Source organism: Thunnus maccoyii, chromosome 2 (assembly GCF_910596095.1).
Source record: "Thunnus maccoyii chromosome 2, fThuMac1.1, whole genome shotgun sequence".
In the NCBI taxonomy this organism is placed as follows: Eukaryota; Metazoa; Chordata; class Actinopteri; order Scombriformes; family Scombridae; genus Thunnus; species Thunnus maccoyii.
Genome location: NC_056534.1, coordinates 7,094,163 through 7,121,403, shown reverse-complemented (window position 1 = coordinate 7,121,403; position 27,241 = coordinate 7,094,163). Strand labels below are relative to the sequence as shown.

The following is a 27,241-nucleotide window of genomic DNA, read 5'->3' as shown; positions in this document are numbered from 1 at the left end:
GAAATGGCTCAAAGGTGCCAAAACGTAATAAGACTTTGATGGTGTTTATTGTATTTCTAACATTGCCACTATGAGCTATGGCATCAGTGTATGTGCACATGTCATTCATTCTCCAACTTTTAGGGTATGAGATTATTCAAATCGAAGAGAAAAATCACACAAAGGTGTATGTATACATGCCACAATAATTGATCTATAATTGAATCTCTAATTGCTAGTTACTGTTGCTAAACCAAGCTTTCAGTTTGATAATAGGGGCAGATTTACCCTTTTAAATTCGTAGGACCAGTGGGTCTGTGATCTCAGACTGTGGTAGATGAAAGCAAGCTTCTTATTTCTAGCCAGCAACTGTCAGTTTTGCTAACGGAGATTACTGTCACTAACAGATTTTAGCCATACCTTGCAAGCTAATTAAGCTTTTATGCTCTCTGTATAATTTGTTCTCAGGGCTAAATCCCAATGAGACTACAGGACTACACAAAGCCTGCTTACATCTGTATGTAGTTTACTGTGTTGCTCTGGGCTGCACTATATTGTTGAATGTCATCTTCTCCTTTTAGCCTATATGCAGGCAGTAGATAAAATGCCATGTGTTTTAATGAACCCAGGTTTTCAAAGCCTTTTTGATGTGCTTTTATTCTTGTCTTTGCCATTGATGTCTGCTGATACAGTTTCTGCTTAGTGGTGCAAGCTCCTGATTACTTCCAGCTTGTGTTCCAGTGGACACTAATGTGAATGAAAAAAACGAAGTAGTGTAGTTGGATTTTCTGAGCACCGTAATGTCATTTAGGCTCTAGGGTAGATTAGATGCGTAGAAATGCCATGAAATTTTGTACAGACATTCATGGTTACCAGAGTGAATCCTAATGACTTTGGTCGTTAGGATCCACCACAAGCAGGTCAAAGTTTTCCTGTGAAATATCTCAACATGTACTTGATGGGTTGGCACAAAAGTTGGTATATATTCGTGGTTGTCAGATCCTACTAAGTTGATGACCCCTTGACTTTCCCTTTTCCTCTAATTTCTTGCCATGAAATTTTGTACACACAGTCATGTCCCTCTCAGGATGAACTGAAGTAAATTTGGTGATGGCTTAACTTTTCATTCATCAGTCTTTAGTCTTTTCTTAGTCTTTAAGAAAAGACTAAAGACCCAGCTCTATCGTGAACACTTCTGCACTTGATGGACTGAAGGTAGAGAGAAATCTGCTTCTATGCACTCTATGCATTTCCTCTGTTTCCTCTGTTGGCATCTAGATCCTATTGGACTCAAACTTAGCTTTATGGCGCATACTTGTGTTGTTCTCTCATGACTAGATCCCTGCTTGTGTTGTATCAGCTCTCAGATGTACATCACTTCGGATAAAAGCGTCTACTAAATGAAATTGTAAATTGTAAAATTATTAAATCTTCCGATACTGTGGCTTGTAACCAAATACCTAAACACTTAACCACTGATATTCCCGTCAGCTTCAGCTGTTCTTTTAGTGCAGTAGTTTTGGTTTCTTGTTTAGTAAGTAGCAATTAGAATGCTAACATGCTAAACTAAAATGGTTAACATGGTACACCTGCTTAACAAGAGCATGTTAGCATTGTCATTGTGAGTATATTAGCATGCTGACATTAACATTTACCTCAAAGTACCGTCGCTGTGCCTAAGTACAGCCTCACAGAACTGCTGGCATGGCTGTAGACCCTTAAATCTCATTTATCTTGTTTAAACTTGATGTCAGAACTAAAGAATTAATTCCCATGAAAACTCCTCAACCATTTAGTGCCAGTTCAGTGGATTGATTTAAACTTTGTTGGGCAACTCCTCTAGCTTAATTTAAGGCTATACATCACAGAATAGACTGAGTCCGGACTCAAAGGCAGGGCCACAGACAGGGCTGGGCTCTTCTGATATGTCAGATGAGCCCAGCAAGACACATACTAATGGCCTGGACTCGCTGCCATTTTGTCGCTGTCATACCCAGCGAGCTTCAAAATGCCACCAACTGCGTGCATATAAATCATCAGAGAGAGAGAGAGACAGAGAAGAGATACAGTGTGCATTTTTCAGCTCAAATTATGCTGTTACAAATACAAGGAAATAAACAAAAGCATATTACACTGTCAGTTTTCTGTGATTTGATTTTAACTGTGCTATAAAGAGTGCAATTAATTCCGTCACCTTCATCTTCAGGGATAAGCAGACTTCAGGGTCAATAAAACATTGAACTGATAGAAGAGATTAAAATAAAGAAAGGAGGCAAGAGAGGTTAAGAGTGAGTCAACTGACAGGAAGATGAGAAAAAACAAGAGAGTGAGAAAGAGAGGAAACAGAGGAGCCACACTACCGCAACTTTAAATTCATGAGATTATTTGTGTCCCTATTCCTTTCTGTCTGTAAAAAACACTTGACTGATGCTCTTACATTACACATGCAGAGTGAGAGATGCTCTCTCATCCTCTCTGTCCTTTTGAAAACACACACACATATAGACTTTAACCTCAATCAATTAGGTGTTGCCACACATGGCGCAACAGTTGTTATTAATAATAATAACTTTATTTATATATCACTTTTCAAAAACAGTTACAAAGTGCTGTACAGACATAAAATCAAGTAAAGTAATGAAAGTCATGGGGGAAAAAGACAAAGTGTCAGTTAACAAAGCAAGGGGCAATATCAAATATGAATGTAAAAACAAAAAAATGAATAAAGCAAACAGACAAAAAGTAAATAAATAAGTAAAAAATAAAAACAGAAAAAAAAAATTCAAAATCAAGAATAAAAATCAGCTTTATACGAGTGCCCGGAGGCTCTAAGTGCAAATGCAGTCATCTTTAGTTCTTAGCTGTGACTTTGGAACGGATAACAGAGTTTTGCCTGAGGACCTTAGGCAGTGCGTTTGGTCATGAGGGGAGATGAGCTCAGAGATATAAGGAGGTGCCAAACCACAAAAGGCCTTAAAAGTAATTTAAAGTATTTTAAAATCAATTCTAAAAGACATTGGTAGCCAATATAAAGAAGCTAGAACAGGTGTAACATGGTCACATTTTTTGGAACCAGTTAAGAGCAGAGATCCAGCATTTTATATGAGTTGGAAGCAATGGAGAGACTTTTTGGTAGAGACATGTGTACGGGGAGCTGCGGTAGTCGAGACGTGACGAGATAAACGCGTGAACGACCTTAATGTCGGCATCCAACTCCAAAATTGGCATAGAGAAAAAGAAGATTTAGGGACCAGGGTGGGAGAGAATAGACAGCCGCTGTCTGCTGGATTGGTGTTGACAAATGAGCTCGGTAACGGGGCATTAGCCTTTTGCTGTCACAAGGGAAATCCGGTGCTGCAAAATTACATCAAACCCTGGTTGCTCACCGACTGTCACATCGGCCTAACTGCTATCTGTCTCACTTAGGTTACCAAATTGGGTAGTGAATGTTTAGGCGTGAGGGAAGTCACTTCAAAGAGTTTTTGTTTTACAGTATTTCCACAAACTGACATTTTCTTTGTGATGGGAAGACTGTTGTGCTGCTGATTAAATATTAGTAGCGTAAGGCTCACTTCCCTTCAACCGGCTTGTGTATTTTTCAGGCATTCAGCAACATGAAGAGCAAGAGAGGAGTGATATTTGGTTAAAAGAAAAAATATACTTAGGGCTATAAAAGTACAGCACTGACATCCACATCTGGAACACTTAGAACTAAACCCAGTAGTCATAATGGGCAGAAAAGTGGTGAACTGTTGCCACCTACTGGTCAAACATGCAACGACAAGCTGCAGACTGACAGGGATGCAGTGTTAAAATATTCCATTTTATTCTACTCCATTACATTTCAGTGGCAAAATGTACTTTTTACTCCCCTACATTCATTTAACAGCTACTTTTCAGAAAGAAAACATACACCATGGCCAAAACTATGTGGACAACCAAACAGTACACCCATATGCAATAACTGAGTATCTAAAACCATTGCTGTTACAACAGCCGGCACTGTTTTGGGAAGGTTGCCCACAGGATTTTGGAACCTGGCTGCAGTGAGGTCGACCACTGATGTTGTGCAATAAGGCCAGGATTACAACCTATGTTCCAGTTCATCCCACAGGTGTTGGGTGGTGTTCAGGTCAGGGCTCTGTGCAGGCAAGTTATATTCTTCCACACCAAACTGGGGGAAAAAAAAACATTGTTTTATGGACCCTGAGCAAAGGGGCTGTCATGTTCAAACAGGAAAGGTCCATCCCCAAACTGTTGGGGACAGCTCTTCCTGTTTGAACATGACATTAAAAAGTTGTAAACACATTATTGTCTAAAATGTAATTGTATCATGTAGTATCAAGGTTCCCCTTAACTGGATCAAAGGGACCGAACCAAGTCCACGTATGAGGTATTTACAGAAGTGTCCCGGACTTTGAACCATAATGATTAATCAAACAAATTTATTGCATCGTTATAGATAACACTACCTGATAATAAAGTAATATTAAATATAATATCACTACCAAGGGACATTTTTCTGCATAAGTACTTTTACTTTTGATATTTTAAGTCATTTATCTGATAATTCTGTACTTAAATAAGATTTTAAATTCGGGACTTTTACTTGTAATTGAGTACTTTTACATACCTACATTTTTAGATTGCTACTTTAAGTTAAGGGTCTAAATACACACTTCTTACACCACATTTGTTAACCCCTGTTTTACCAACTTAACAGGAGCTCATTTATCTTTTTAGTTTGATATTAATCTAAAACTCATTGTCTCATGGGATAGTTCACATTGAATTGACCTGATCTGGGTTTAGTTACCCACATTTTCATTTGACACGCATGACATGCTACCTAAAGTCATGCGTTTTTATTGCTGATTGTTTCCTTTGTCCTCACAGGTATTTAGGCCTACACAACATGACTCAGAAAATGAGGAATGACGCCGTCATGCAATGTGTGTATATTTACACCCACACCACATCCTGCCATTATGACTTCCTCTATAGTATCCTTATCTTAAAAAATAAAATAAAATAAAATCTGAAACATCTCAACAGTAAATGTATAGTGTTAATTAATTAATCTAATTAATCTTTTTAAAAGGTCAGTCAAGGATCTGAGGGGCCTATTTTATTATTTGGCTCTCCAACATGCTCCTTGTTGTCCATCTGCATGCTGCACAGTTGGCGCCGGAACGACATGCATAGTATCCTAACCTCGAATTATGCGGAAAAACAAGTCTGGACAACCCCTGCATTTCACTTCCTAGTGTAGGGTTTCATTCTCGTTCACGCTCACCCTCCGTACAGACAGACCCGAGACTGGTACGGTGTTCTGGCTCCAGACTTTGGCAGGACGCGCCTCACAGGCTACCTGAAGGGTGGCTTGCGCTTCTCCTTGACCGCAGCAAAACGGGAAAGATAATGGACGTTTCAGTGAAAACTTTATGAGAAGAACTTGATTTCCTTTTCACTCGTTGGCACACCTCGCCTCTACTGAGGGCGCATACCTGTGCGGACTTGCCTGCAGCCCGTTAGATAGATAGGACCCAAGTGGGGGAGCTTAAGGAGACACACCTTGTTGGCCGGCTGTGGCTCTACAGGGACCCCACCCCACCCTTCTCTCTCTCTCTCTCTCTCTCTCTCTGTGTGTGTTTGAAAGGAAGGAATAATCGATTTGCACACTGAAATGTCGGCAAATGAGAGAACAACTCGAGCTCTGAGGGAGATCCAACAAAAACCTGGAAATGACACCTGCGCAGATTGTGGCGCACCAGGTAAGATGAAAAATAAAAAAAGTTTTAAGTACGTGTATAATTTCACGGAAGGGTCAAATCAACTGCCCTGAGCGTATCTTGAGTTGCTGGGATGTGACGTGTAAGGGGCGCGGAACATTTACCTGTGTCAGCATAGTAAAGGTAATCATTAAAACATCTTACCCAACTCTTTTTATATCATTCAACCACTGCAGCCCAAAGTACGTCTTGATTTATAGCCTAAAACAAAATGTCCCAATCATTACTTTTTTAATGCATTTTCTTAGTCTGAGTTTAAGTATGTCACAAGGTGAGTTTTAGGACCTCAGAGGGAGGAGCTCTACTTCAGCTTTAACAGCTCTGTGATGTGGGGGGCTCAAGAGAAGAAACTTTCAGAGTTCAACAAGTCTTGACATGTAGAGTATAAGGCTTGCACACACCCTCATCCACTGCTTAAAGTCTAGCAGTCAGTTGGAGGTCCTTTATACGCCCACTTGTAGAAATTGTAGGTACATTTAGGAACTATAGGACCGCATTGTATTTCAGTGCATCACAATCACATCAAGGAATCAGTAAACGCAGCCCCCAGGACAACATATTGCTGTAGTTGAGCAATGCAACAAAGATAATATCAATACCAGGCCTTATCTCTTCATCTTTTAAATCTTTATTTATCCAAGGAAGCTTGACTGACTGCTCAGTACATACACTTTCTTCTGCTCCTGTTTAGAGTTGTACTGTCAAGGTTCAAGATTCAACCCCTCTGATCACATTGTGACATATATTCCTGTAATTTCTTTTGTTCCTCATGAGTGAAGACTTAAGAGAGACACTTTGGTGCCTTGGCATATGCGTGTGTGGGCCGGTTGCTTTTTAATTCAGCTCTCTACCCTGGCATTGTGAAATATTGACGGAGCAAAAATTAGGCATGAGAGTAAAGCAGCCAAACACATTGTATTCGAATCTACCGTATGGTTGGAAAATTAAAGGATGTCCTGTTCTCCCTGCTCAGACATCTGTGATCTGTAGTGATAACAGGAGGGCGGTAGTGTAAGTCGATCGACAGAAAATTAATCTGCAACTATTTTGATGATCAAATCATTTAATTTCTATGCAAATATGCTCAAATTTGCTGGATGTAGCTTCTCAAATGTGATGATTTTTTTTGTCATACACTATTGTAAACTGAGCATCTTTGGGTTTTGGACTGTTGTTCGGACAAAATAAGACGTGGGTGTCACCTTTGACTGTTGGAAATTAAAACAGACATTTTCACTAGTTTCTGACATGACAATATAATTGAAGAGTAATTGATAATTTAAATAATCATTAATTGGAGCCTTAGTTTTCACAGTATAAGAATAAATGAATAACTGTGCAGTGGTTGACAACTGTCTCACCATTCATTGTAAAGGTTTTGGGTAAAAATGCTTTGTTAGTTGTTCAATATGAGTTTTATTATTATTAGAATCCTTTGTGAATATGTATCAAATGGTTTGCTCTTTACCTAAAACATAATCAACATAAACAAGCAAAACCATCCTCTTGATCCAGCTGAAATGTGAGGATTTGCTGCCTAATCTCTGATATCATTGATTACATATTTTGTGTTTTTGACTGTTGGTTGGACAAAACTAGCAAATTGAAGACTTCAGCCTTTTCCCCAAGAAACTGATAGTGGAGGTAGTAAGTACACTTTTGCTGTGTGATGTGATGTGTGATGATGTTTTTCCTGAAGCATAAATATATTTTCATGCAGCCTTAGTTCTTAACCGTACAAAGCGTGCATGTCTTGTCTCTCTGAACTTTATAGCTTGTATTCATGCTTGTATGCATGTAAACATTAAGCATCCCTCACTCTCAGTCCCTCCATCTTTCAGTCCATCTCTCTTTGTCTCTTTGTCTTTCTTCCTGTCTCTTCATACCCACGACACTTATCTCTCACCGTACTCCATTTTTTCTCTCCATCTTCCTCTCTGCAGATCCCGTTTGGGGCTCCTGCTCCCTGGGGGTGTTCATCTGTCTGGCCTGCTCTGGGATCCACCGCAACATCCCTGACATCAGCAAGGTCAAGTCCCTGAGCCTCTCCCGCTGGGAGGACCACGAGGTGCAGGTGAGACCACAGAGCCTGCAGCAACCCCCCCTCTGACCCCTCACTGTCCCATAAACTTACACAGAACACTGCGCTGTCATTTTTAAGTGATGTTGGCATGTTTTATATATAGGTTTGAGTTCAACATGATGTCTTTTTTAGCAACATTTCACTGTGTTGGAAGGGTCCCCACACTTTATGAAGCTGTGGTGGTAATTTGAAGAAGTTGTTTGCTTGATGAACAGTTTGTTTGCTGCCACTCATCAAAAGTAATGATGTGTACGTCACAAACTAAAAACTCTACACTGATTCATGATGATCACAGTAACCAACTTGTTTGCTGCTTTGTTGTCTTTGAAAAAATAAGGAGACAGTGTGAGTATGTCTTTATGATGTATGAAATTAGAAAGACATAATGGAAGAGGGAGACTTTGACAGTTATTTGTGTGGACATTGAGCCACTTTTGTCTTATGACAGTATGAAATATGGACTAATTAATCCTGACACATAATAAGAAGAAGAAGTCGTCCAATACTAAACAATTCTAAACTGATTTTTCTCTTATTCTCTTGCCTTATACATTTATGCTCTAGGTTGAAGGAAAAGTTTTATTCTCTTTAACGAAGCTGAGAGAAAACACATTTTTTTCCTAACAGTTTCTTGTCAGTTGGATCATTGATAAATCATTGATTAATCGCTATTTCTTTCTATTACTTGACAACATTTTACAGCTTAAAGACACATACTGTAGATATGATTGTAAGATCATTTCATGATCAGACCAAATCATCTTTAAATAGCTGGTTAATTTATTTCACTAGTATTTAGTTTATATGCAACATTTGAACATACCAGGGGTGATTTTGGCCATAGAACAAGAGTCACTGAAAAACCTGAAAAAGTTCAAATGTTTTCCAAATGTTTTAGATACTTTATCATATGACTCACCTCATAAAAGTGATTTATTTGCTACAGTGTATGATATTATTGGTCTGATGGCTGAGAGAGAGAGAGATTCCAGTTTTCATGTTTAAGCCTTTATGGGGAAATAAATCAAGTGCAGATAAATTCTCTCAAATGTTTGAAAAATTATATTTTCCAGTCATTTTCCAGTCTTCCTGTGCAGAGGTTTCCCAGAAACCAGATGATAAATGATGATGTTTACCTTACACATGTTTATTTTAAAAAGATTCCTGGTTATCATCATAAAGATTTATTCCACAAACTTTATTCCCCTGTTGAGCAGATGAAAAACTGTAACTGTAAAATTGTGCAATGCTGTGCCAAAGAGTCATTCATCCTTAAAGGTACAGTGTGTAGAATTTAGTGGCATCTAGCAGTTTTCATTACCTTAGAATGAGCACTTTATATCTACATAGAGAGCGGGGCCCCTTCCACGGAGGCCGCCATGTTGCACCGCCATGTTTCTACAGCAGCACAGAACGGACAAACCAAACACTGGCTTCTATAGAGGGCCTTTCACATCCTACACGCTTGGAAGGGGAGGGTGATGAGAGGGATATTCGTTTAGTTGCGATCTGCAACCTCACTGCCTGATGCCACTGAATTCTACACACTGACCGGATCTTTAAAAGACCTTTTCTCATTTCATATGTGTGTGTTTTGATAGTTCATGGCTGAGAACGGTAATGAGATGATGAAGAGTAAATATGAGGCTGCTGTTCCAGTGTACTACTACAAACCAACCCACAGAGACTGCCAGTGAGTAACCATGGCAACACACACACACACACACACACACACACACACACACACACACAGAAATCATACAAATATAAATCATGTGTGTTTCTGTTACAATATGTGTGTATTTTGTACAAGCGGCAATCTCCGGGGCTGAAAAATGAAGCCAACAAGGAAGTGCCAAAAACTGCAGTTCCTCGAATGGCCACTTGAGGGTGGCTCCAGAAGTGAGTCAATCCTCATAGACCCCCATGTTAAAATGCCTAACTTTACAGCAGAAATAAATGTGATTACACCCTGGTGCGAAAAACAGTTTTGGCCTCTATAGCTAATATCCCCGTTCATGACAACTATACGGGGGATGAATTTTTATACAACTCACTCATTTAAACTTTATTAAGGCTTAAATTTATGCATAATTAAGGGCGTGGACGCTTTGAGTGACAGGTGGGTGCCGTCACAGGCAAGTCGCTACCACAATGACAGCATTGGTTAGGTAATGTAACTATGGTGCAACCCCAGATTTACAGAGTATAGGTGAAGCCATAGCCGTCGCTATTTCAGTGTATTTTCTGTTCATGAGAGTTAATTGTAACATTTTAGTTGCCTATAATAGTCTTGTTCAGTGTTTGGTTGTTCTAAAAGACCCTCTAAGGAGTCAAATGTTTTTGTTTTAATGGTTTTAAGCCTGTTCTTCACTAGCTAAAATTCACATTATCACAGTTAACCGTAGATTGTAAATGTCACAGTTGCTACACCTGTTATTTTTTAGTCTATGCTTTTGTCCTACATTTGCATGTACTGTATATTCCGTTGGGTGGTGCTCAGTGTGTGATCATGTGTATCCATGCATGTGGTTTCATGTTTGTGTTAATACATGTGCATGCACGTGTGTGTTTGCATGCATGACAAAAATAAATCCTTCAGTTTTTTATTATTCCTTTGACATTATTACCTGATTTTAGTTTTAAAAACCTCTATCTTATGAGGTGTTCACCATCTGCCATCTTCTAGATTATATTTAAGTGTGAAGCAGGGAAGGAGAAGCCACTCATATACTGTTTTCACTTGGCAAGAAATAAAGGAAAACACTCTTTCCATTCCTCTTATTAGTCCTGCATAGATTCTGATCTGCATTTGTTTGGTACTTTTTAAGTTTGAGTAAAACATGATTTATATAAGCTTTCAAAAGTTTCTACCAAAGTGCTTCAGGATTATGATAGACACTTACAATACAATTTAATCCATAGATAAATAATAAGTATCATATATTCACACACCAGAACCTTTACAAAATTATAATTTCTCATTTATCTTTGAAGCTGGTGTTTTGCTTTGAAGATGTGTCTGAAATAATACCTGCTGGGTTGAAAGCTCTGGACTGTCACACCCAGCAATTAGTAGGACCTACAGTACAGTAAAACCTTCAGTCCCCCTTGCACTACTTGTGAAATATTTCGGTGGAGAAATAAAGAAATATAAAATATTCAACCCCTTTTGACAGCAGTCTGCAGGAGCAACTTTGGCAGTGATTCATATGTTCTTGGATATGTCTCTATTTTATTTGATTTGCTCATGCTGGGTCAAGTTGTAGAGGGAGTGTCTTTGAAAAGTTTGTTTCTTCAAATCATTCCACGGATTATAAATGTGATTCAAGTCTGGGCTTTGACTGTGCCAGTCTAGAAATGTTTACGTTTTATCTCTAAAACAAGTCCAGAATAATGACAGAGTGATGGAAGGAATTATAATCCTGATCACTCTGCTGAATATAGTGATGACAGTCATCATCATGAGTATGTATTCATGTGTCAATATTACTGTTGTGCTTATTTTTTTCAATTTAAACCAAACATTTGAGTGTTGATAATACTTTATTATGCTCAGTATTACTGCAATCACAACATAAATTGACATTTCAGGTAGATCTCCAACTGATTATTTTAATTTATTTACTTAGTTTTTGATGAATCATTTAATCAATGAAATGTCATAAAAAGTTCTGAGAGCTCAAGACAAAATCTTCAAATTTCTTCTTATGTTCAACAGTCCAAAACCCAAACATGTTCACATCAAGGCAATATAAAACAAACAAGCAGCAAAAAATGAACCTTAAATTTGAGAAGCTGAATCTTTAAAACAACAATTTGCCGTTTTATGGGGGGGTTATGTGCTATATTTTGGCCACAGCCAGTAACTTCCTGAAGTCTTTGCTCGTTGAAATAGTTTGAAATACTTTGAGGCAAATAGAAATAGTTTAAGACATATTAATTCAGTCAGCAGTCTTACACTGCCCCAACATATGATTTCTAAAGTGAATGTACAGTGAGACGAGAAAAAAGAGAAGAACAGCAGGATTGTTTTGGCACATCATGATTTTTATTCACCTCCAGTTTAAGGATCTTAAATTTCCGCTGTGAATTAAATATTCTTATACTCCTGGCCTAACACAAACCATTTCTCATTAGAAATTATAGCCTTCTCCACACCTGTAGTTTTTCTTCTGGTCTCCAACAACTGTCTATGTTTTAAATGTCTGATGTTTCATATTTTAATTCAGTGATTCCTTCCTTCAGCTGAGTCTCTGGAATTACATGAACCGATTGTTACATCTTACAATAAAAACAGAGATCTGTGCACGCAAAGTGAGAGAAATATATTTTCCCACCGTTAAATTATTGCCAGCATGGCTGTGCAGATATGACATCAAAAGAGTGCGACTGTATATAAGGATGCTGTGCTCTTCATGGTGAATGGTGAATAATTTTGACACTTAAATTAGTTTCAAATGCTAAGTCATTGTTGTGCTCTGAGTGAAGTTTTAATGGCAAACTGAGTAGCAGTCCTTGTTGAAATAGTGTACATTTATCTTAAAATTGCAATGCTTAAGCTTTCCTTCGGTTACTATTTTGTTTGTATTACTTCTAAATGAGTTGTCCCTGAATGTCAGCCTTCTGGCAGTGTTAATTCAGTACCAGTCTTTGCAACTTGTAAGGACATGACTCTTTGAAACAACATTTCAGTAGTGCATTCGATTAATAGTGGCAATTAGAGTAGCTGTTAATTCATCAACAAACAATAGACAACTTTATTACAGACAATAACTACTAAATAGCTCTATGTAAATTGTACAACTCCTCAGTATTCAGCACTAAAGGTTTTGCAACATTTACAATCCATAAATGGCTACTCAGTCTGCTCTTTAGAAATTTGGAGGAATAACTATGTATTATCTGCAGTTATTGTTTCATTCAACAGCACCCAACACAATTTTTGAAACTGTTTCTGAAGGTTTTTTTTTCCTCCCTCAGTCAGTGGTGAGCCTCCAGTAAAGAGAGGCAGCATGACTGTCTCTTCACTGTCTCGGTGTGCGTGACTGTGGCTGCACCAGACAGCTCACAGCCAAGAATGTGTGGAATTGTATGAATGTGAAGCAGGGGGATTTTTTAGAAAAGAGCAATCCTCCTCAGGTTGCATGAAATGAAAAGGTGTTTTAATTGGAGTAGATCACTGCTGTACCTGTTGAAAATATTCGCCCGAGGACAGCGTGAATCTCTGCACCTTTCTCTGTCTCTTACACACACACGTTTACACACACGTTTACCATTGTGTAGCTCTGATTCTTCAGAAAAGCTTCAAATCCTCACATTTAAAAAGCTGCAACCAGCAAATGTTTGGCATTTTTGCTCAAAAATGACGATGATGTTATTGAAGCTCTGTTTACCGAGAACTTATGAAAGTCCATTTTTGCTGCTCACACGAGGATGAACAAGTGAAAGTGAACTGCACAGGATTTTCCTTCACAGTTTTTTGGGATGGCTTTCAGGTTTGCTGTCTGATAGTCAGAGTATTAAACAAATCGATTACTATTGATGTCATATATCAGGTTCACCAGAATGAATTAAGACCTGAGAATTTCTCCAAAACTGACTGAATTAAAGCAAGTAGACTTATATGTGACACAGTTGGAGAAAATATATATTTTTTGTGCAGTTTTAGGGTCAGCTTTATACATTTTGGGCAATTAATTTTACTACTGAAGTTCTGTGATACAGTTGTAGCTATTTTTCTCTTCTTCTATTGCTACGTTGTTAGCTTTGCTAGCTAGCTAATCGAACAGCTAGCAAAAAATGTTGAAAAAGAAGGATATTTTCCATATTTTGCAGGCATACTAAATATTTCCAAACATACATTTCTGAATTGGTTCAAATAGTTTTGCTGTCTTAGCTATTTTAATTATAACCAGACAAATGGTAAACACAAGTCTCTCAACCTATGTAGATTGAAAGGATTATAGCCATATTGTAGAATTGTGTTTATGTTCAATTGCTTTTACAGTTATTTTATGCACTGATGAAATGTATAGAAATCTATATACCTTCGCTGAAGTAGGCAGTAAATTTGCCGTCCACTCAATCATGTTTTTCTGCTTGTTCCTTCAGTTTGATGTTTGAGTTTCGCTGTGCAGGATGATGTAGAAGGCTGTTTTCACATTCATCTGCTGAAAGTGGAAAGTTTCTCTGTGCTCACCTATTATCTGATTAACGGCTGGGCCTGTGAGCATAATTTGTGACATTATAACTAGTTTGGAGCCGATCCTGGTCCAGTATTCAATTTACACAAGTGTGATGTAGAAACTTGAAGCCTCCAGTGCACACACACTAAGAATGGACTTTATAGTGAGGTAAAGACATCTTGTGTCCAGGAGGAAAATATTTGCATATTCATAGACTCTGGAATTTTTAATGAGGGAGAAGGAGTAGATGACATTTTAAGAATTTTAAAGTGGTAATTACATTTTTTATGGAAAAAAACACTTCAGACACACATTATTGCTCCAAACAGAGTTTTTTTTTTATATGTCTTAATACATGTCCGTAAGGGATATGTAAGCAAATTAACGATGAATCTACTTGAGCAGAATAATTAGAGCTCTTTCCTGTCTTGGTTTCTGCTTTACTGAATCAGCATTCTATGCACTTTGACATTAGCCTCTTTCTCTTCTTCCACAGAGCACACAAGACGTCTATTAGTCTGCTTTCAGCTTTTTTACACGCTAGCTGTGTTGACGTGTCTTCTGTTTGTGTGTTCAGGGTGTTGAGGGAGCAGTGGATAAGAGCAAAGTACGAAAGGAAAGAGTTCTCTGAGCCCGGGAGGAACTTTACATATGAGCAAGGTAAGTGCACTGCACACACTCACACGTGCAGGAACACATACATGCCACTGAATGACCTTTGCTGGTTTCCCGCAGGAACTAGAGATGGCATAATGATGAAGAGGGGGCGGGACAACGGGCAGTTCCTCAGCAGGCGATTTGTCCTGTCAGAGAGAGAGGGGACTCTGAAGTATTTCACCAAATATGACGTAAGCAGCAGATTTTAATGAGACTTTTATTAGCGACATGCAGCTACGCACTTAACCTACGCACTGCCTACACATAACCATGACTGCAAGGCACCAGTAACCTAATTAGACAGCATCCTAGTTAGTGTAGTTTGAACACTTCCAGCACATGTGCAAGACTCAAACATACATGCAACCGCAACATGAATACCTTAATTACAGAGCACTTTTAAGACATGAAATATACTGCGGACAACACCCCCACATTATGTGCTGCAGTATCTTTACACACATACACACAGTTAACTTTATAATCACACAAAAGTGTCTCCGTACCTGCTCTCTGCTCTGCATCTGAGCGTGCTCAGACAAGCTTAACCAGCAGTCTGTCTTCTCTGTCAGTGTGGCTGATTCACTAAGCTGTACACCACCCAAACTAATTAGAGCTGGAAGCACTGGGAGCACTTTGTTTGTCACACTAAACCAGCTCTGGGAAGTGGGAATAATATATTTAAAAAGACTATAAAAAAAGACTTTTACTTTGTTTTTTTTAAATATGGATTATCACTTTGTTTTAGCACGTGTCTCGGCATATAAATGTCTTTTTTATTGTGATTTTTTTTTCCTTTTCTTCAGTACTATTTCCACTGCGAAACTTTTCACTGTTGCTTCGTATTCTCCTGCTGACTCTCCTATAGTGTACAATAAAACAAAAACATCCTCCCTCAGTCACAGCGGTGACAAAAATGAAAGCGGTGCTGTATAAATCCAGTGCGCTAGAGAGCCTCGAGGTGTGTAAAATATTCAGGTACAAGTGACAGTCTGACTTAGTCCAACTGACTGCTCCCAAGCCAATTTGTCTCACTTTCACAATCTGTTTTATCATACCGGTAGAGTCAACACTCACAATGACAGAGAAGTATAAAATGTAATCAATTGTCAAATCTGTTCTTATAGGAAGGTATAGCTGTTTCTGTTTTCTGTCAAAGTCAAGGGCAGAAGATACACACACAAAGATTTTGTGTTCATAGTTTCCTATTTAAATTCAAGTCAGGGCAGATTAAAGCGCAGCATCCACAAACAGGTTTCCTGGGATTTGTGTTGGTGTTAGACATGATTGTTATCAGTGATGCAGACTGAGATAAATGTTCCAGATATTATTTTCATGGTTAGAAAGAGCACAAAATATGGCTTTAAGCCTTGATACCAAACACACAGTTTGACATTTTCTTTATAGGCAAGAAGTGGCAGCAACAAAAACATGAGTTTTTCATAAAAAAAAGTGTATTATTATTATTATGCCCATCAAAAACAATGGAATTCGGAAGAGATTTAAGAATTGGTCCCAGTCCATTGAATTCTTAATTTATTTGTACATTATTTACTTTAATTTAACCTTAATGTCCTGTTTGGAGACCTTGGGCCCTCTTAAAAAGCTCAAAAAAACATACTTAACATTATTTCATCACCTTGATGTTTGACACGTTCATTAGCATGACTTTGAACTGATGACATGTTTCATAGGTCCACTACAGGAAATGACACCTTACTGTAAGGGTCCTTACTCCCCCTAGAAATGTTCATCTCTTGGTTTTTCTAGTCATAGAATATTATTTTTACACAGATTACGACAGTTTGCTGTCTCGCAAAGTGAATGTATTAACTTCTTCAAAAGTACCTTGTAAAAATAGTATGAAATAGTATAGTATAGTATAGCAGATTACTGTAAATCTGCAGGAAATTTTAGATCAAGCAAGCATGTAGTTAAGTGGGCTCCATGTTGTTGATCGCAATGTTGTACTCCTCTTTTCCTCCTCCTCTCCTGCAGGCTAAGGAGCCTAAAGCAGTTCTCAAAGTGGACACCATGAATGCGACCTTCCAACCAGAGAAGATAGGAAACCCAAACGGCCTCCAGATTACCTACCTCAAGGATTACAGCACCCGCAACATCTTTGTGTACCACGACAGTGGCAAGGTCTGTCTGAACTTTCTGTCTGTACAAGAAAACCTCAAAAATGTATATGAAATAATGATTACTTTTCTCTTTACAATGATGCAGCGGAGGACTGTATTTAAGGCTGGCTGGACAAGAATTATAGCCTTTCAGTAAATATAAAGCATTTTTGATAAAAGAGAAGTGCTAGTAGAATTTCTTTTTCCTTTTCTTTTTTACCGGTTAAGTAATTTAATATACATCATAAGGTGGCATTCACATGGGATTTTTGTCATCTGTCACATTAAGGAACAGACATGAGTTGAAACTACCTGGATTGTGTTGTTGTGGGCGAGTCTCCAAACCTTTTCAAACCATCTGTGTCAATTTTCGTGACTGATGGAATCCATTAGCTGATGACATTCAAGCACCGCATCCATCATTCTGTGTCATTTATGAACACACATTGAAATACATGGAATTCAGTGTTGTCATCAGCTTGAAAATATGTTTGTGGTGGTTGGGACGCCTGAGACTTGAGAGCTGGTGCAAAACTGCATCAAATTCAGGGACTAATTTTGGATTTTCATCGAGAGGTTAATTCTTGACCTTGAAAACAGCAGCTTGACAAAAAAAAGTTCTCAACACATGATCCAACTTACTAGTTGCTTCCAAAGCTGCTAACCATATCTTGTAAAATCGTATATAACCCCTATACAACAAACTGTTACCAAAATTCCCTATGTGGTCATGTGGTAACAACTAAAGCATCTCCATGACAACTGAGCAAACTCCATCTGCTAAAGAAGGCCATGAAATTTGGTTGAATGCTTTGGAAACAACAAGTAAGTTGGACCTTGCGTTGACCTTGTGGTTTGTTTTTTGTCAAGCATAATGATAATGTTTTCAAGCACAGTTTCACCCTTGTAAACAATCACAAAAACATCATAAATGCAAGTAATATTTGTTTGGAGCTTTAACTCTACGAAATATTTACAATAAAATACAGCAGTAGTAATTTGGAAATGATTTGTAAATAATATGTGATGACTGTGATTATCAACCATGGGATAATATTTTGAGTGTTATTCTCAGAGACGTCAGACCTCCGATGTGGTTTTCGCTTCCTAACTGATAGACTAAGGTCTGCGAACACCCGTAAAAACGCAACAATATGGACAGTGCACACATGCCTGTGAAGGTGATGGCATGCACGTTTCCGCAGGGAGCATGCTGACAGCTTAATGGAAGACTTACTTACTCTCTCTCTCTCTCTCTCTCTCTTAGGAGATTGTAGACTGGTTTAATTCAATCCGGGCAGTTCAGCTTCACTATCTAAAGGTGGCCTTCCCTGGAGCGACGGATGCCGAGGTGAGCACACACATATGCACACTGGAAGACACACGAAGTTATCCACACACACACACACACGCAGATTAGATTTGTGGTTAATGATTGTTGAGATTAAAATGATATTGCCATTTTTATGTCTGTGCTTGTAAGATAACTCCAAAACTGTACATTTTATACCTACTAGGGATGTCAACGGTTAACCGTTAATCTGTTAATTAATCTTTCACATGTCGGTCTATAGGTTGATTTGCATACACACTCCGCTAACGGCTAGACAATTACATGTTCACAACATCAGATATTCTTTTTGAATTGATACAGTATCCGTGTAAAACCGATTTCTACATAGAGTGTTGCATTATGGGTTGTTTGTAGCATTAATGTCACTAGGCTAGGGAATGTCTTAAAGTCTGTTCATAGTGAGTGTGTTAAAGTCAGTCAGCCCTAAAAGTGTTTTGTTAGTTCAGTTTGACCCGCGGGAGTTTCTGAAGGGTTGTGTAACGTGTTTTTCTGCCATGGAGGAAATAAATTCATGATGAGTGAAAACAAGTCCACAGTATCTTCCGGCGTCTCTACTGCAGAAACGGAATATGTCAAGCTGCCAAATACCACTGTCACAGATGATAAGGAGCTCAAAAAGACAAAGAGGCCGTCGTATAAACACTAACTGCCAGAGAAAATCATTTTTGACCACTTCCGAGAGCCTGGTAGGAGAGTGTGTGAGTATGTAGCTATACTAGGATGTAAGGTATATTCAAAAAGTAACATTATTTTTCCAAAAACAGCTGTTGGAAAAGGGGGGGAGGGTCGTCTTATAATCAGGGTCGCCTTATATTTGTAGTGTTATTTATATTCGTACCTCGAGCCTGAGTATGTTATGCCATCGAGAGCTACTGTGACTAAACGCATTGAAAAACACTGAGGTTAAGAAGGATGAGCTAAAAGTCAAGCTAGCTCTGATCACCTACTGCTAGACAGCTCTCACAAAGAAAAGTTACATCACAGCTTTTCTTAAAAATTAACCGGTTAGTTATCAGTTAATCGGTGTTGGTCTGTCGAAAGCGAAATTAACCGAAACTGACATCCCTAATATCTACTGTGTGAATACAGCACGTAAAAACTTTGTATCCTCATGATTTTGTTTTTTATTCCTCTGTTGTTCTTTTGCTTGTTTTCAGCTCGTACCCAAACTTACCCGGAACTTTCTGAAGGAAGGATATATGGAGAAGACAGGCCCAAGGGCAAGTTAACACACACACACATAGATTCACACACAATGTAAATCTTTATTTCACCATGTGTATCTATATTGTTAATCTCCCTCTTTGCTAATACCCCCCCCCCCCCCCCCCCCCCCTTTGCATTTGCTCTCATGTTTCCCATGGCACTCACCCTGTCAGGTCATGCTAGACAAGGGAAACCTGTCCCCTGTATTGTTGTACAGATCCATCAGTGAATACAAACTTGTCCGTGTACCATACTGTATGCTCAGGTTCATAATGATCTCAAACACTAGTTGTCACTCTGACTAGGTTGAAGCCCTGATTGTGTAAAACATTATTCATATTCCATGTCAGTAGAAAAAAAACTTGAAGACAGAAATATGCTGTGTTTATACATTTCCTTTTGTGTTTACTCAGCTGTTTAATCACATCAATACTTAAGACTTAATCAAAACATGTCAGTCATTATATTACTCCTGCAATGAATCAAACTACTTTTTATTTCAACTATGATTTAATTTTGCTGTGTGATTTATTTTTCTTATTCTAGATGTGCTTTATATATTTTGTTTCCTTTTATTAAAATTGAGACAGTTCTGGACATTTGTAGAGAGCGCTCTATAGAAAAATATTTTTGGCAAGTGAAATTTTAAGTTTAGCTGTGCCAAATTGGAACGTGACACATCTTAAATCTTATATATATTAATATTATACATCTGTGTACACATCACCAGTGAAATCATTGTCCTGTCCATGTGGGTTTACTTCATTATTAGGTCCCTGCATAATGCCGGTCACTTTTCCATGATCGGCATCGTCATGTGGCAAATCATCTGCTCCGATTTAAAGATAAAATATGTAAAAACAGAAAACGAATGAATAAAAGTATAAATCACACATTATCACATTGACATTAACAATGGAAATGACTCACTAGAATGACTTAAACATGACAGAGAACCGTCTAAACCAGGTTTGGATCTGAGTTCGATTTCAAAGTAAATTTCTATCTAACAAGTTGGACACAGTTTCCTCCTCAAACCTCCTCCTGTGATACCACCTCCCACTCTCCCTGCTTTAATTGAATGGGGTTGGGCTAAGAGGCTAACTAGCCCAGCTGTCAGTGCAGCTGCTTTCCACTGCTGCCTGACAGGCTGACCGACAGCAGAGAGTTCTTACCTGCCTGCCTCACTGTCCGTCTGTCTGAGAGGGAACGAAAGACTTCCAGCTGAGGATCGGCTTAATCCTCAAGTGTCAAACCCACAAATACACACACAAAACATGGACATATGTTTGGATTAAGCAAATACATGAAGAGACATTTGTATATAGTATGCATGCAGTCATGCACACTTGCACTGATACATTCATATTAGGATATGTGCACACACGCAAGTGCTTTCACACATAATATTAGAACTGAAGAGCCTACACAGACAACACCAAGCAATCTGATCCTCAGTGACACAACCGGTTCTGTATTCAGACACACAGACTCTCAGTTTAATCTCTGTCTGTCAGGCTGAGAGATGAAAGGACTCGCTAACTTGCTGCGCTGGGCTGATTTGCTAAATGGATGTCATAATTCATTTCCCTCACATGCATGTGAGACATATTTGTGGAAAGGAGTCACTGGCGAAATGTGAAGGGAACAGTTAGTTGTGCAGGCTTATGCTCAAGGAGAATATCAAACACTTTTATGAGTACAGTTTGGCAGCAGTCGGGCACCTGAGCATCCTCATTATTTGAAGCTTGGCATTCTGAAAAGAGCTCAAGCTGCTCGTGCACTTCAGTAAACTCTCCACAGGTGCTGTGCTTTGTACTCTTCGATAGCTGCTTTCAGCGTGGATTTGGAACTGCTGCGCTGATGTAAACTTTCAACTGTGACAACAAGTGTTGCTTTTCATATTCAGTATCAGTGTTATGAAGGTGGCACAGTAAACATTCAGACGGGGGCTGCCAGGAGGAAAACCAGTTGACAGCGTGAAGCACTGACAGAAAACCAAACAAATTAAGGAAGAATGCTGATAATCTCGTAGGAGCTCTTAAAGCCTAAGATGCTGCTGGGACTATAAAGTTCCCCTCTCTCTAACTGTCTTTCTCTGTCCCCACTGGCCACACGTCTGACTTTGTCTTTGTTCCTTTTTGCAGCAAACAGAGGGCTTCAAGAAACGCTGGTTCACTCTGGATCATAGGCGACTCATGTACTTTAAAGATCCCCTGGTATGGCAGCAATACACACACCCCCACACACACCTACACACATGGAAAAGACAGTCTTTTTTTCATTTTAGGCTTTTACTTGATGCTTGAATGACTGTGGTTCATTTTCTTGATCACAAACTACTAAGTATAGAGGTGCAGCCATGCCGTGATGGTATTTATATGCTGTGAAAAGATATAAATGAATTCCATGGAGAGTGGGAGGAGTTTTATACTACACTGGATGCACAGACAACACTATGTGCAAACTTTTCCTAAATTTATTTGATATCAGCACTTTGAAAGGTTGTGAAAGTGAGATTCAGAGCAATTGAAGGATTAGAGGGGAGTTTTTATTGCAGCGGTTATAACAGAAACTGGGAGGGGGCGGCTCAGATTGCCCAACACTTGGCTAAATACACATCAGATAGCCAAGGCAGATTAGCTCAGTATTGTTGCTGATGTAATAGTTCAATGGAGAGGTGCAATAATTATAGGTGCTAAGTGACTGAAATGTCCGACTTCTCCTGAGAGTGTTCATCAAGAAAAACGGGTAGATGAAAGGACGAGGAAGTGCAGTGAAGTTTAATGTGGACCGGGGATATGGGGAGGATGCTCAAAGAAAGCGTAATTTGATCACTTGGACAATGAGGAAACTATGCATGTTAGATCTACAATGGTGCTTTGTGTTCATAAGTGTTGTTTGTTCATGCTCTCTTACGACAGACAGTGAGATTTATTTACCGTAACATGATAGTGGCTCTGAAACTTTGTTACACCATGGCACCCTTTCATAGTGATTTTTCTGTCATGGCACCCACATCAGCAACACATACACATGTACCCTTTCCCATTAGAAATGACACCATGGATACCTATTATATGACATACAGTATATATTATAAAAATTTCACGAATTTAACAACCTAGCAAAACAAATACAGGAACAGTGATGTAAAGCATATGACATATACTGTATACTGAAATAGTGGGCCTGTACTCAATCACACAGGAAAAAAAGAAGTCAGCTGTTTTACACTATGCTGCTGTGCAGATTTGCAGATCAATATATTTCTAAAACAATTAATGAAAATTATGTATGCTAATATGCTAATTTGTTTTATTCCATTCAAAAGATAAAATTCAAAAATCTAAAAACATTTTAGATTTTCAGGCATAAACCTGCATGCGAGTAATTTTCTTCAAGTTGCTTGTATTCAACATGTACATCAAAACGGAAATTAATCTTGCAGCACCCTTTGCCCATCCTTTATGCACCCACTTTGGTAACCACTTTTGACAATGAGAGACCCTATAAATTACCAGAATGTGGCATAATAGACACTGTAAACACATCTGATTTGCTTACAAGCTGACTAGAAGTTTAGTATTAGTAGTGGATCTCATGGATACATCAGTTTTATTAGCCGGCTCTCACTACTTAGCAAACAAACACAACAACAGCTGTTTGGAACATTAGAGTAACACTTAACTGCTGACTGTTTATTTTTTTAGTTCCATAATTCAGAAATTTGTTTAGCTTATTGTACTTCTCACATTTGCTTTTACCCTCTCACACAGTTTATCTTATGTTCTGCCTAATAGTCATTAAACCAGTATGGTGTCATTGGTGTCCTCTGTTAATGGATAAATTAGTAGAATAAACCACTTCATTTGTCATGTATCAGTTCAGTTGTTCAATCTATTCAGCCTTTAGCAGACATTTGGAACAGTAACATAATTGATTTACTCATTAAATATAATAAATTTATAGGAATTCAACATGCTAACATACAGCAGTAACATTAATGTCATGATACACTCTATAGTTTAACCCTCATTCTTTCATTTTCCCTCCGTCATGAAGGACGCCTTCGCTAAAGGCGAAGTGTTCTTGGGGAACAAGGACCACGGTTACAGCGCCTCCCCCGGCTTGCCCGCTGGCACCCATTGCAACGGCGCCTGGCAATACGGTATCACCATAGTAACACCTGACCGTTGCTTCCTGTTTACTTGCGAGGCAGAGAGCGAACAACAGGATTGGCTGAAACACTTCAATGATGTCATAAGTGCTCCGATGTCCCCTCAGGAGTATACAAGTAAGAATTCAGAACTTTTGAATGTTATTAAATATGTATTAGCCATTAGCCTTTATAATGAGCAGCTGATTGCTACTTTTTTAAGTGGCTGAGCTGCTGATTACTTCTTTTGTAAGTGGCTGCTATTATTTTGAAAGCTTCGCATCAAATAGCTGCTCTGGCCCACAGGGACACCATGGAATAAATAATAAGAAATTTCAGTAGCTATATTAACAATTGTTTTTTAAAGAAAGCTTTGCATGCCCTTTCAGCATCTTTCATGAGTCACAGACATTTACTCTTGTTAATTTCCAAACCAAACTATTCATTACTGACCAGTGAGCTGCTCCAGTAACTAATAGCTCTGGAGGACAAGCTTTTGTTTGCATAAAGCCAACAGGGTCATAATTCACTTTTATTTCTATACCAAGTTACATTGTTGTAACTCGCAGGTACTTGTAAATGTAATCTAACATAACCACGCTGGTGGCTCTGTGAGGTCATATATGTAAAGAAAACCCAGTTGTAAGGTGGATAAAAGCTGAGGTCCATAGTTTGTTTTTGATAATTAGCAGTTGTGATTAAGTAAATCTAAAAATGGTTGTGGTTGTCAGGCTAAAACTGTTTAGCATGTTAGCATGCTAACTTTTAGTGACATGCAAATGACCTCTGAACACAAAGTACCGCTGAGGCTGATGGAAATATCATTAGTTTTGGAGAAATTTGGATATAAACTGAACTATTTTACCTGATAATGGCACTAGATAAAAAGTCAGGGCATTAAGAGTCATTGCAATTCATAAGGGGAGCGTGAATGCCTGTATTAAATTTAATGGCAGTCCTGCAAATAGTTGTCAAGATTTCACTGTGTTGCAAAAATGTCAACCGCCCGCTGGCACAAGAAGATATACCAGGGTATCACCAGAGTCAGTAGGATTCTCTGAAGATAAATGTCTGCATAAACTTTTATGGTAATATACATCTAATAGTTGTTGAAACATTTCACCCTGAAACAAAGTTGCTGACTGATCAACTGACTGAACCCACATTGTCATCCTTAAAGCCATGCCACTGTGGCATGGCCAAAAGTCTAAAACTTTTGCTATAAAATTAATTAAATGGTAGATCATTTTACTTTTGCATCTTGTGTTAGAGAGAAGTGCACTCCTGCAGATACATTTCTTATATACTGTGATGACCACACTTCTGTAATAAAAAGAGTCATAAATATGAATGTTAGAAGAGAAAAGCTTAAGGAAAATGCAGGTTGTATTGAGGTAGTCTTACAAAATCATTTGCATGGGTATCAGAGCGTCTAACTTTGGACTTTCATGTGTTTTCAAGTGGAAGCCTTGTTCAAGCACAGGCATTGATGGAGCAGCGGCCCGTGGGATCATCTCATCTCCTCTCAGTCCTTCTCCAATCTGACACAGGAAACCAACAGCTCCATCACCGCCTCCTTCAGTGCTTTTGTTAAAGATGCAGGCAAAGGAATGCGATTTGACCATCATCACCAAAATGGTCAGACTGGAACTTTTTGGCTAATTATCCAAAATAGGGACTGGAATGTGCTGTCTGATAATGCATGCGGACCAAAGCCACAATCACTGGTAAATACAAAAAAATATCTGTGGAAAAAAATACTAAAATGTGACAATGATAATCAGTAAGTTTTTTTATTATCATGTTGTTTTTTTTGTTTTTTTAAATTGGTGACATATAATCCTTGTTACCTAACTAAGGAAATGTAGAAACATAATCCTTCCTGTGTGATAATTGGTTTAAATGTGGCCAGAATTTCTGTAATTATGAAATATTCAATGCAAGATTTAAGAGAGTTATTTGTGAGAAAGTGAGATGTGCCTTGTATCAAGTATTTTATTTCCAAGACTGGTTAACACTAATGAGGTGACAGCTACAGATCATCAACAGGATAGAAAACAATTGTATATGTGATAGATTCATACTTTTAAACTACTTTCATGACAAAAAAACATTTATATTCAGTGAGATTATTGCAGTCGAGTTCCTGGGCTACAGCTGTAATCTGTTGTTTATTGTGCTGTTTCAATCCAAAAGTTCAAAAAGAGAATTTGCTTTACTTTTAATTTCCAAAGTAATATCTTCAGACACACTACCTGTACAGTTATATCATGAATTCAACATATCATTTATGATTTTGTGTTTATGTTAAGGGACATGCAGATGTTGATTTTGTGTGTAGTTTTTGAGATATGTGAGGCTGTACTTGAAAGACAATAGAGGAGATGTGTAAATGCGTTGAGATAAAAAAATCTGGACACACTGCAAGCCATCAGATGGTGCAACAGTGCCTCCTTGTGAAACAAATACACAGCACATATACCAAGTCTGTTGAAAACAAACAATAATTCTAATGATAAGTTAGTTTTTTCTCATTTTTACAGATAGTTGACAAATTGATACATTTTAGTAGCATTTTTTTGTTTTTTCTTTTTCTCTTTTTTTGTGTTTAAAGAGGTACTCACGTTTTATTTTGGTTTGGTATCATATATTTTTTTTAAAAAGCATGTCTGTGTTTGTCCATGGCTGAATGATAGCACATGAATCAGTGATCACAAATAAAAATATTTCTTCTGAATGTTGATTCTCTGTACAAATGAGTGTGTGTGAATTCATTGGTATTAAATCATACTTAAAGTTGCTGTTTATATTATCACCCTCTTCAAATATAAAACTGAAAGAGAGTTATTAAAACAGAAAGTGTCATCCTGAGCCCATAAAGTGCATTTCCAAAAAAAAAACTTTAATAACTTTAATAACATAACATCAGATTTCCTAAGCTATCAACTTAAATTCTGTAGCAATGAGCTGCCAACTTGGAATTATTGCAGAGGCAGAAAGCATAAAAAAACCAGTAAGAAGCTTTAGAGAACAATGTGAAATGTGTGAAGGGTAAAATTAATCAGAAACTGATGCTGAAATACGCCTTATAATTCATGCAGAAAGCAGATTAATCCATTTTGTTTTTGAAAGTATTGAAGATTTAAATAACTTCTGAAAAAGGAAGAGATTACGTGCAGAATGAATAAATACACACCTTTTTCCAGCAATAATCACACATTGCTCGTGCATATGTATGGTGTGTTTGGTTGTTATACATGTCTTTGTCTGTGTGGTTGTGAACATGTCCATGCCAACGATTTCTTGGTGTCTAAAACTACACCTTGGTGCTTAGAGATAGCAGGTTGAGGTCGAGAGGAATACCTCATAAATCTATAGGCCCATGCTAGTTTTTCACCCTGGTGAGAAAGAGGGAGGACATTGAGAGAACAGGAGGGAAAGGACTGTGACCAGGAACAGATACAACAGTCTCGTAATCAAAACTGAGACAAATGAATGCTGAAGATCCAATGAGGAAACTAAAGGTCTACCTGCCATCGAAGCAAATCTGTGTCTGCAGGGAAGCATCAACATGGATGATTTGAAGACAACAAAAGATCTGTACTTTAATACTGCGAGTGCCTACAACCAGGTAGAAACGTAGAAGAAAGGATACAGAGCAGCTGTTGATTCAGCCCTACAACATATACTCAAGACACCA

The 27,241-nt window shown here is 38.2% G+C and overlaps 1 protein-coding gene and 1 long non-coding RNA gene across 2 annotated transcripts; one reads left to right on the top strand and one right to left on the bottom strand.

Annotated features, from left to right (window-relative positions):
• Positions 1 to 3,783: 3,783 nt before the first annotated feature.
• LOC121884907 lies at positions 3,784 to 5,575 on the bottom strand. The gene is made up of 2 exons (XR_006092424.1): positions 5,194 to 5,575; positions 3,784 to 4,153 (listed from the first exon to the last, which is right to left on the bottom strand). It is a non-coding gene; the product is annotated as an uncharacterized LOC121884907 (long non-coding RNA).
• Positions 5,576 to 26,141, top strand: zgc:92360 (uncharacterized protein LOC436988 homolog). The gene is made up of 11 exons (XM_042393983.1): positions 5,576 to 5,753; positions 7,715 to 7,845; positions 9,456 to 9,547; positions 14,620 to 14,702; positions 14,778 to 14,890; positions 16,698 to 16,844; positions 18,090 to 18,173; positions 19,334 to 19,396; positions 21,530 to 21,601; positions 23,448 to 23,679; positions 25,003 to 26,141. Exons 1-11 carry the CDS (start codon positions 5,666 to 5,668, stop codon positions 25,029 to 25,031), a joined length of 1,134 nt encoding a protein of 377 aa, XP_042249917.1. The 5' UTR covers positions 5,576 to 5,665; the 3' UTR covers positions 25,032 to 26,141.
• The last annotated feature ends 1,100 nt before the right edge of the window (positions 26,142 to 27,241 follow it).